This window comes from Leptosomus discolor, chromosome 17, assembly GCF_034619465.1.
Source record: "Leptosomus discolor isolate bLepDis1 chromosome 17, bLepDis1.hap2, whole genome shotgun sequence".
NCBI lineage: Eukaryota > Metazoa > Chordata > Aves > Leptosomiformes > Leptosomidae > Leptosomus > Leptosomus discolor.
The window spans coordinates 15276807-15288494 of record NC_141407.1 but is presented as its reverse complement, the minus strand read 5'-3'; the positions used below and the strand labels follow the sequence as shown (position 1 = coordinate 15288494).

Here is an 11688-nt window from a genome sequence, read left to right as displayed (position 1 = left end):
CTCGGTGCCACCAAGAGATGTGATCTCAAACCCTTGGGTGTGGACATGGCATCCCTGCACTGACAAAAGGATGAAATGCAGTATGGTTTTGCCTACGTTTAACATATTTTGGCTTCCCAGTTAACACTGCACCCGGATTTATGCCAGACTGAAGTTACAAAACGTGTAGACATTACTCACAAGAGGCAAGGCCAATGCTTTAAAATAACCTCAAAGTTACTGGCACAACGAAGCCTATTTTTCCAACAGAAATGACTTTGCTAAAGACATTTGTGTTACGTGAATTTGGAGACCACGCATGAAAGTCACAGAGGCCTCACTCAAGTTTTGACTCAATGAAATGCATTTCCCTTCCTCCCTTGGCTTCAGTACGTAGTTTCCCTTGTGACCTGGCTGGAAAATGTGTGGTTGCTGGAGATGCTGTTGGATTTCCTGGTGAAGGCCAGTCGTTTCTTCTTCTTCCTCCATGGCAGGCACAGGAGTGTGAGTGTAGAGAGGAAGATCTGTCGGAAATTTGCGGACACCAGGTTGTAGAGGATGGGGTTGATTGCTGAACTGACGTAGAAGAGGACGTTTGTCAGCATGTAGAAGTAGTGGTAGAAGTTGAAAAGGAAACTGGAAGAACAGATGAAAGGAAAAAATCTAAATAGAGTGCGGAGAACTGAAATAATTCGCAGTCACAAGGGTGAGAAAAACATGAGCTGTTTTTTTTTCAGCTAACCTTTCTCAGTGGGGGACATGAGCTTACCAGCAGAAGTCAGTGCCTGAGCCACCAGGAAAGCACCTATGTTTTCAGCTGGGTCTGGCCAAACGTAGCTCAAATGCCTCTACAAAGGTCTCGTCCCCATCACTAACAGTTAGAAACTTACGTATGCCCTGGGTCTGGCTGTGATATTTGTCTCATGCGTTCATTTTGGCTTCAAAAATACACATGCATGAAATGAAGAAGCCAGATGGAAAATTGTTTCTGTGTCATGCATATACATTAGTTTGACTTTCTGGCTGCAGTTCTGGTCTACAGAGCCTGCAGAAGAGCCAAGATCCAGTAACAGATGCAGCTCTCGCTGCTGGGAGGAGGAGAGAGCTGCATCAACACATTCAATGAGTCCCTGGGTTGGGATTTGTCTAATCTGGGATAGCATTCTCTATTCTGGGGGTAAGTGGATGATAGTATGCTTTTGAAACATATCCTGATCATCACAATACGATGTTTTCAACTAGAACTGGTTGAAAATGCTTAGTTATTTTTTTTTTTCTTTTGGAAATATCTTTCCTTGGGACAACTGAGATCAACAGCTCTGAGCTGGTAAAGAGTTTATAAACAATGTAGGTCTCATTTTCAGGAAGATATTCCCCAGGATCATTTATCTCAGTGGAAATTGCAGACCTTTTTGTTAGTCTAAGCACTGTCTAACAAAAGATGAATAGACGTGTGCTGGAGTACATCACCAGTCCCTCCACACCCCCTCAGCACTGCCAAGTACCGCATGGCCCATCCAGCCCTTTCAAGCAGAGTTTCTCTATATAGTTGTGAAGAATTAATATAGCACAAATTTCTCTTCTTCAGGGGCATGCACATGCATTTATAAATGTCAAGCTGCTGCAAGCTCTTGATTAGCTACCATACTGATAGTTCACCATTCACAATATGCCTGTAAATTCAATGTTTTCCTAAAATCATTTGTGGCTTTTAAAAGAAGAAAAAAGAATATGTGAATACAACCAAATGCATAAATTCACACTAACTGCAGACAGACTTCTCTACCCCTCTTGCTCAAAGCAAATGCAGTCGTCACGTAATTGATTGCTGCTCTAAGTGCTTTTCATGTAGGAAAGCAAACAAGAAACAACAGTTTGTCCCAGTGTGTGCCTAGAGCTCTGTTTTCGTGATTGAAGATAAGTTTTGGTTTTTACTACGGATGGATGTACAGTTCCATTCAGTAGACTGCTATATCATAAATTACTATTTTTTGTGCTTGGAGTTTATGAAATTTTAATGTCTCATAGATGCTGTGCTTTTTGGTATTGTAGATATTTTTTTTTCCTTTCCCTATTCATTGCAGGAAACAGGCCCGGTCCCAGAGAGGAGAGGGATGTAACACCATGGGAGGAAAGACACATTTTTCACTGAGCATGTCTCAGGCTACCTGGGTGTGTATCCCCAAACAGCATTAGTGCTTAACTGCGTATTTAAAATGAATAATCAGTTCTGTGGCTGCTTTGCTGAGGAACGTGGCCTGATGCGGCAGCCACTGAGCTGTTTGTGTGCCCTTGCACATCTGTGAGCAGCGCACGGGCATTCAGCATAGGTGTGCAATTATCCCTAAATTCTCTGAGAATCTGGGCATTTTCTAATCAGCGGCAACTGCTAATACTTAATTTTGACCCACTCCCTGCAAAACGCAGTAAATAACCTGCCCCAGATACTGTAAGCAGCGCCGTTATTTCCCCACCCGCGTAATCTCTCCTGTCACTAAGGAAATGTGGCATCATGGAGCTAAATTGTGTGTTTCACAGGAGCTGCTCCATCTTAGGGCTGGTGATCGATATCCCCGCCATGGAGACAGCAATCCACTTCAGATGTATAAAACCCCCCTGTCCAAATGCCGTTTCATCAGGGACTGTCAGAGGTGAATATCCATCGCTGTTGTTAACGGGGGCAATTCTGTGGTCGCAGCCACAGAAGAAGGAAGGGCATGCTGATGCATTTTGGCTCAAGCTCATGCTTCCTTCACCCACATCTAGGGGATTTAGATGATGCAACTAGGACTCTTAATTTGGCTGGCAAACACAGTAAGAAATCCAAAAGACAAAAAAAAAAACCACGACGAAACAATGAGGAGGTTGAGGCTTGAACTCCTTGCGTGGAGAACGCCTTTGCTCCCAGATCCCCACCTCCATCCCCCAGTCTGCTGGTGCCCCGGCAGCCCCAGCTCCAGCTTGACCCCACACCCTCTCCTGGCATTGTGGGGGAGCTCGTGTCCTCCCGCGTTGTGACTCACTCTGTCCAGTGACTGGAGGGGACGTAGCAAAACATGAGACGCCGTATGTGATAAGGGAGCCAGCAGACCACGAAGGCAATCACCACAGCACCTGCAAGGTATGAAAAAAGCTCGTTACTTTTCGTGAGCGGTTCTTCATCGGGGGTGAAAAAGGAGCCTGTCTGTGTGGTGTTTATCGCTGTAAACTGTTTTCCTAAAGCTCCACTTTGTTCTCCTTTGCCGTTGTGTGAATTAATAACCCTGAGGGGCAACCAGCCTGCAAATGTCTGTAAAAACAAGCATAGCAGAAATAACAGAAAATAGCAATAAGCACGGGGGCGGTGACATTATGAACGAAAGAAGGTACGATACGGATAAAGGACTGCTGATGCCGAGTTCAGACACCGGCTTAAATGAAACTGTATTTCGTCTGACATCTGTCCTTGCGTTTCATGCCCTTATGGAACTGAGTATTTTGTCCAAAGTACTTGCAGAGACAGTTAGTGCATGTTTTTTATCCAGGTAGACAGGGAGCCAGGGACACCATAATCCCATTAGTTTGTTACACGGAGCCACTGGCCTCAGTCCCCACAGTGCCGGGGATCGTTAAACAGCCTCAGGAGCTGCTTTGTGGTGGCAGGGCTCGTCCTTTTGCTCTATGTTTGTGCAATACCTGAGACAGTGATTACGAGATGTTTGGGTCTGGACATTGCCATAATAAAAATGATTAATTAAGGGGTGAGCAGGCAAAGATGTTATGTTTTTTTCTTTTCCACGTGCCAGCCAAGGGACATCAAACAATGGAAAATAAAATGCAACAATTCTGAAGCATAAAAGTGCTGTTGGTAGAGTGTGTTTGTCAATCTAGATTAAAAAGTAGATATATCAGGCAATCAAGGGAAAGATTTGTTTCCTTTTGTAATATGCATTTCAACCTCTGTATGAAATGACGGGATTCTGGCAGAATCCTAGCAGGAAATAAAGAAATCTCAGTTAAAACATAACACAATAAAAGACAAGAAGAAAATCAAGGCTAAATAAAATAATTATGTTAATTTTTTATCCCAAATTTGCTCTACAGAGAATAAGGGCCGCATCACTCTTGTCCTTTATGTGACCTGTAAAGGGCTAGGAAGCAGCAAAGCCTCTTACAGCGCTACGCACCACCAATGCGATGCAGATTTGGCATGTGGAGGCAAAGGCTGCTTTTCCTCCTGCCCTGGGTTTGAAGATATTTATGCCAGTATGTCCCAAACCCAGACCCTGTCATCCCACAGGGACTATGCCATAGCTCATAGAGGAGATAGGCAGAAGATGTGTTTCCCTTGAAAAACACGGTCTAGGAGGAGCAAGTCTGGCTGCGGTTGCATCTCCACATCGCCGTTACTCAGCCAAGCGACACACGGGGAGACTTCGGGAACACAACGGGGAGGGAAGCGCCTGTGCCTTGTTTTTGTGGGTGTCATCACTAGCAGAGTCACTGCCTAATCTGTACAGGAATTAAACAATTCCTTGCGTCCAGCTCCGTACCCACAGCCTTACTTCAACTCCGTGTTCTATCTCTCTTATTAAACACATAACTAACGATGGAGACAGTTAGATTCTTTTAGCATCAGCCTGCGTGGCGTACAAGAACATCTTCCAGGAATGCTGCAAAAGCCATTTATTCAATAAAGTTTTAAGCAACTGAAGGGACATGTTTTGGAAAGAAGGCTAGAGGGTCTGTTTTTGTTCTCTTGTCCAAGTGACTTCATTATTTCAATCTGAATATTTTTGGCTGCTATATGGTCATTGTGATCGCAGATGTAATTCATCACTAGACAGCCTGCAGCTCTTCAGACACCACCAAGTGAATGAATTTGACCTGTGTCTGATCCTGCCTTGAGGAGCTTTGGTGGGACTTTGATGGGGACAGCCCCTAGATGACACGTGGCACAGGAGAAGTGGGGAGGTTCACCGGGAAGCTCGGAGGGAGCGCTGGATGCCTGTGTGGCTCTTCCACATTTCTGAGCACCTGCTCTTGGCCACCTGCAGAAATTAATTTCTCTGTCGGGTGGACCTTTGGTTTGCCCTGCACGGAGCAGTCCCAGGAGATCCCTTCCAGGGGCCACAGAAGAAGTGATACTCTCCAGCCTCTCCCCCTCCATCCTTCAGCCTTGGGCCAACGGGAACGAGCCAATATCACAGCTCCAGTCCATCTGCTTTTCCCGTGTGTGTACCGGACTAGCTGGATTCTCAGGCTGTGAAAGCAGCTTCCCAAATGGCTCCCAACACAAGTTATTCGTGCACATCGTAATTTTTGCAGAAACTTCCATTCGCTCGCGCTTCCCAGCTGCTTAGCCCTGCATGCAGCTCTTTAAGAACGGCAAGATCTGGATTCTTTCTACAGACAATTTTAAGAGTCTCACACATCTGCCTGTTAAATTTACCAGCACGTTAAATGAAAGTGGTTTTCTCCTCGTAAAGAGTCTCTGCTTCTGTCACTCAGACAGCGCTGTGCCAAATAATATGGAGGCAGGGATCTATAGCAGCAAAAACACATATTGAGAGAAATATCTGCTTAACTTCAGCAAACGAAGAGTCAATTAAGTAATCTGTGATAATTCTGTAATATCACACGCAATCACTCTGCAATTAAAACCCTGTTAAACACATATCTAAGTGCATTGGAGACACTGATGGTCTGATCTGGAAATCCCAGCTGGGTAGCATTAGGAGACCCTGACCTGTATTTGTCACCCTTAATCTGTACATTTTGGTTTTATCATACAAGGGATCAAGCAGATTTAGGGTGGCAGTCCTGCCCTGTTGGGTCCCCTCCCCAGGGATGAATATGAATTGCGGGAATGTGTTAACTTTCGTCTAATACGGACTGAAAGTGTCCTTCTCTCCCAGGTACCTGGTGCCTTTTTCTTCTGTCTTGTGCCTCCCTGAGCACATGCTTACGATGCAATGGACGAGTTGTAAAACAAATGCTGGGCAAAGTAGCTGCCAAAATGGTTTATTATTATTATTATTATAAGCTCTTAGGATGTGATCTCCATCATCAAAGGCTTGACACATGAGTTTCTTTGGTGGAGTGAGATGGAGCAGGTCAGCCTGCTGAAGCTGAGCAATGCAGGGGAAGGATTTGCCCCAGCGTGTGATAGGGGTGACTGTCCAGGATGGTGTTTGTGAGGCTGGAGATTTCCTGCCTCTGTTTTTTGAACTAAAGATAAACCAGACCCATCCCTTACTTCTAATTAATTCAATGAGGTTTTAGGAGGAGCAGGGCTGCTCCATGAAATTCTGCTATTTCCCACATTTCAGCAAACAAGGCGCCGAACCTGTGGATCGGACCAGAGCTCGGGAGCAGAGAGGGCACCCGAGCAAGCTGACCCCAGTGTGCCAGGGAATGATCCTTCCACCAAGCTGTGTCTTCATTTCCCTTCTAAACCAATCTCCCAGTTTAACTGTGTATTAAAACCTGAATTAATTGCATCCTGTGACTTTCTGTTTTGCCTTATAATGGCTGTATTCTCTGCCTGTTTGAACCGCATCCCGGGGAAGAAGGGGAGAGAGGAACGAGGAGCGGCAGAGGACGAGCCCTTGTTTGTTTATCCTGCAGGAAGTTCTGCAGAGGGAAACATAAATTTTGAGTGACATCTCTTTCATTGTGCAAAAGAAGATTTAAACTACGCCAGTCTTGATTTTCAGACTAAACTGGATGTGGAAGCAATCCTGGAAGTTAAATTACATTAGATCGCACTGAGTATTTTATTTTATTTTACCTTGTGTGCATCCTGTGTCTGAGGCTGGGAGACAGCCCTTCTCCAGGGCCAACGTCTCGAAAACCTCACGGTGGGTTCGCATGAGCATGGAGCAATATATCACATGTAGAAAGATCGTGGTGAGGGCTTGGTGGCTGATTTGACTGAGCACAGGAGCCATGCTCTGGAGAGATTTTCAGCCCCCTGTCCCTCTTTTGGGGCCATCTGAGGCTCGGTGTGACTCAGAGCACCAGGACAGCAATGGGTAATGTGCCACCACTGCCAATTCACGCGGGACCCCAGGGATCTGCTGCAGTACAAAGCACTTGTCTGGTGTTTTCAGCCTCGCTGTAGCTTTTCTATCCCCTCCGAGGTCATGCTGAGTCACAGCCCTGCAGCTCCAGGGTGGCCCTCGGCAAAGGTATCCCTCCATCCTCTCCTTCTTTCTCTCCTGCTCCCCCTTTAACCACCTCCTCTGTTGCTAAGTCCTCTAGAGAAGCTCAGATCCATCCTTCCTTCATAGTTTTGTTCAGATTATTTGGGCCCATAGCTCTGCCTATCAGGGCGAGCTGAAACACATGCAGCTGGGGAGCAGGGTGTTGTAATCTCTGAGCAAAGGCAAGAGCTGTTTGGGTGTGTACTGGCCCATCTCAACAACATCTCTCAGTCTTTTCCGTGTTTCAGCTCATCAGCGGCCATGTGTCTCCAACGCTGCCCAAGGAATGCACGCTCCAGCTGGTACTAACAACCTATGTGACAGTGTTACGGGGCTCGTGTCAGGGATTTGCGTTAATGCTGATTTCTGGAGAAACAGTCCTTGTGTATTCAAAGCTCCTGGGTTTTCTATACTTATTTAGTTGATGCCATTACAAGACAATCTCTCACAAAGGGGGGGCGAGTGTCACCGTGCCGTTTGAGACGAGACATGGTAAAAGCTGGGCCAAGTGCAGATGGAGCTGGCAGTGCCTAGTTAAACCTCGAGGCGCTGTTTATATTAACACGACGCACTACCTGACAGATCGCAGGCAGTATTTATACCAACGAGCCCCACATTAGGGATTATGGGAGCTGCAAGGGTGGGTATGAGCCTAGTAAAATTAAAACTGCTTATGCTGGTATGTGGGTCACGAGGCTGCAGAAGAAAGGATTTCCATAAAAGTCAATAACAGCCAGCGGAGATTGGGGACCACCGGTATGCACCAGCAGTACTCAGGAGAGCAGAGAAGGAGAAACTGGGAATAGAAATGGGCCTGGGAAGCCCTCAGCTCCTTTGGACACCACTGAGAACGCGCAGCATTTGCTGGATACAATCCCCCTGTGCTCTTGCATGTATTACTGAGCAGTGTAAACATTAGATTTGACTCCTTAATTTCCATTCCCAGTGGAGAGAGATCTGTTTTTTATCTTTCTATATAATTTTCCTTCTTTTTTTTCCTACTGTGGAAGGATTGTCTCTTTTTTGGATTAAGGGGTAGAAGATGCTATCTTGCTTGAAAGGAGCCATGTTCTCCTAAATACTTCTTTGTTAATAGCAGCGAGACAGCAGAGTGAATATAAAAATCTTTTGGCATGAAAACCAGTGTATTTTACTCAGACTATATTCTCCAGTCCTGATTTTCAATGGCTTCAGCTGACAGATTTAAAAAAGGATGTGCATTCCTGCCCCTGGTCCTGCTGGTGATTAAATTGTCCACTGGCACCAGTTTCTCCCATAATGAGCAAGGCAGAAAATGAAGGTTAAAGCTAGTCCAAGAACAGGCTCCAACAAGCAGCACGTCACTGCTGACCCACTGCAAACTGGGGTCTCTTCACCAGTTTCCTTCTAAGGTAATTATTTTTTGGAAATTAAAGATGAAGTTGATTGATTCCATTTAAACTTCATTTGTGCCATTCCCCCCAGGGATGTCCAGGTGTTTTGAGGAGAAGAGAGAAGAAAGAAAATTTCCCCTTTGAAGAATACAGAAGGGCTCCCATCTTCTCCTCACCACATTCAAGGCTCTTCCTCTTTGGTAAGATCAGGTATAACCCAAACTGGCATCCTCTGCAGCCCCGTTCTTCTTTCCCCTCCAGTTTTGAGTTTCACGTGTCCTTTGTTCCTCCCAGAATGGTTTCTGCTCACCAGAGGGACCCTGGGGCTGTATTTGCTGCATGCTTCTGCAGTGACTAAGGCCCTGGCCAGACTTTATGTTTAAAACCACACCAGCTAGCGCTTTAAACACTCACATTGATCGGGTTTAACGCCTGGAAAATCTGCTCGCTGGGCATGACCAGCCCCAGAGTTGTCTTCAGAGATGCAGCCGCAAGAGCCTGAATCCCAGCCAAAACGCCTTGCCAGCCTGAGCTGCAGTGCCGCGTCTTGGGAGAGAAGAGTCTCCCTGTCCCAAGAGATGCAGCCATCGTCCCCTTCTGCTCCTCAGGGGGTGTTTATAGAGTGCTCCAATACTGCTCTCTTTATGCCACTTGGCAAGCTGAAAAGTAAACCTACACATACAAACACCTCTGGGAAATGTATACAACTGTTGTATAGCTAATTTATCTTCCCGAATCGCGATGTGACGCTTCAGCTGTTAAACGCAGCTTCGGCTCACGCCTAATGTCACAGGGGTTTTGCTGAACTCCACTTGGAGTTGCTCAGACTTTTTATTAGGGATACAAAGTTCCATGAATTTAGTTCCTTTCTTCCAAAAGAAATGATTCATGGGCAAATCTGACTTCCTTAGAACATACAAATTATGAAATGCAACTGTTTAAGGAGCAGATTTTCGGACTAGTGCTCTTCTGTGTATTGCGGCTGCAAAGTGTCAGCTATTTGTTATTCCTGTTTGTGGGATGGTTACACTGAATCTTATAGCAATATTCTCCTTCTGAAATGGATAGCTCAGACTTGGAACATCGGTGAGGAGAAATAAATGAACTCTTCAAAACCTTTGTTCAGAAGGGGAATTATTAATGCACAAATTAATAAAATGCAGACTGCATGGATACTTCATAAATGCTTGGCCTTTGTCTAGTATTACTTGAAGAAGAGATGCAGAGACCCCAAAATCATAATTTAAATAGTCTTAGACATTCAGTAAAGAAATATGGTTTGACTTCCCCTCCTAAAAAGCATCTTACTGAGGCATCACCCAGCCAGCTGTGGGAGACTGAAGGATATTCTTTTAATTGGTTAAACCTCTCTAAGTGCTTTAAAATTGCTTTCACTAAGCAGCTTCTGTAATGGAGCAAATGCTACCTGGAACTGATTACATTTTAATAGGCTTAGCCAACGTCCACCCAGGGACGTGCAAATCCTCTCCTCGATGTCCATCAGTTTGTCCCAACATTGCTATTAGAGCTCAGCTGTGCCATTCAATAACTCCTTCCTTCCATCCACGGTGGGAACCAATCTGACAGGCAGTCGGGGAGGTGATGAGGGCTGCTCGGAGGAGAATGGGCTGCAGGCTGCTGTATTGATGGGGACAATTTGTCCATGTCACAAAACTGTCCCCTTTTGAGAAGACATTTTGGACAAACGGTGCTTTCAGCCTGAGCCAGGAGCAAATGCACCCTGATTTTGGAGGAGCTGTTTGGAAATGTGAGACTGAGATGAGGAAGATTTATATTGCCTCTCTCTCTGGACAGAGTATGCAATGGTCTGGGTGGTGTATGTGAGGATTTACCTGCTGGAGCCTGCTTATTCTGAAGGGGGGGTGTGTGTGTGTGTTTAGGATGTTATCAAATGATTGGCATATCAGGCTACACAATCAGGAAAGCTTCACCCTTCCGTGAAGCATCACACAGCGCCCAACAGAATTCCCAGCACCACAATATAGCCAAGGAATAATAACAAAAAATTTAGGTGGTTTATAATTGGAGAAAGGGAAAGAATATTGGCTGGATGAAGGAGGGCACAAAATCCCTTGGCTTGAGGTATTTTTAGTGGCAGCACGGGTTGTCCTGTTATCCTCACAAAAGAGCTGGGAAGCTGCCAGTGCCTCGAGCTTTCTGAATTTGAATCCTCACACCTGGAGAACACTGACAGCAGAGAGGGAATTACAATCAGAAATCACATCCTTAATGAATTAACGAGGTGGCTCCCAGACAGCAGGGCTGACATGTTCCTTGATCCTGATCTCCCTAATTATTTTGTACACGACCAAAGTCGGACAGAGCCAAGAAAATACATAAATGCTACCAAAGAGGAGGAAAATTATATTGTGGATGTTTGGAATGAAGCTGTTAACCTGACCATGTTTTGCTCTTATTTCAATATAAATACATAATCTCAGTGGATCTGGAGGAAGAAAGAAGGAAGGGTGTTTGCTGCTCTGATCTCGTGCTACAGATCTGCACACCATGAACTGCAAAAAATTTCTTTTCTAAGCTAGTTTTACAAGTTCTGAAACATTTCACCCTGAAAACAAAATCAAGCTCTCTGTACTTCAGGCCAAAGTTCACTTGTGGAAATGGAAAATACTTTGACCCTCACAAAGCTCTGACTTTGCGCCAACAGTTTTATTAGTGTGGACAAGTGTAATTTTTCTTTTCCCATCCTCTTCCATAACCTTAGCCTAGAATGTGTACATGGTTTCGGCTGCCATGGATCCCAGGATAAATCCTGTGCATCCTTGTGTATTTTTTTGCTGCTTTTCAGACAGCTCAGAAGCCTGGTTTATTAAAAAAAAAGTTTGAGGAACAGGTGACAAAAGTAAATCTGAATCAAGCACCTCCACTAATCAAGTGCATCTGAAAAATGAAGTGGGATTTCACTCACACTTGCTGGATAAAAAAAGCCTTTCTGCGTGATGTGCTGAATCACAGACAACACTGATGGTGGATTTCTTATTTGCTGGGTCTTCCTCAGTCCAGGCAAGGAGCAAGCAGCCGTTCTCTCATTGCCTTCTCAGCAGGGAAGGGAGCTCAGTCCTGCTGCTGGGGTGGCACAGCTGAGATGCGTGTAATACCCGTGCATCGCT

General features: G+C 45.3%; 1 protein-coding gene across 1 annotated transcript in view; it reads right to left on the bottom strand.

Moving 5' to 3' along the window:
* Window positions 1–365: 365 nt before the first annotated feature.
* Window positions 366–11688, bottom strand: part of NTSR1 (neurotensin receptor 1) — a 56612-nt gene continuing 45289 nt past the window's right edge. Inside the window, exons 3-4 of the mRNA XM_009950022.2 lie at window positions 3003–3093; window positions 366–615 (exon numbers count right to left, since the gene is read on the bottom strand). Coding sequence (XP_009948324.1) covers window positions 366–615; window positions 3003–3093 — 341 coding nt within the window. The remainder of the gene's footprint in view (window positions 616–3002; window positions 3094–11688) is intronic.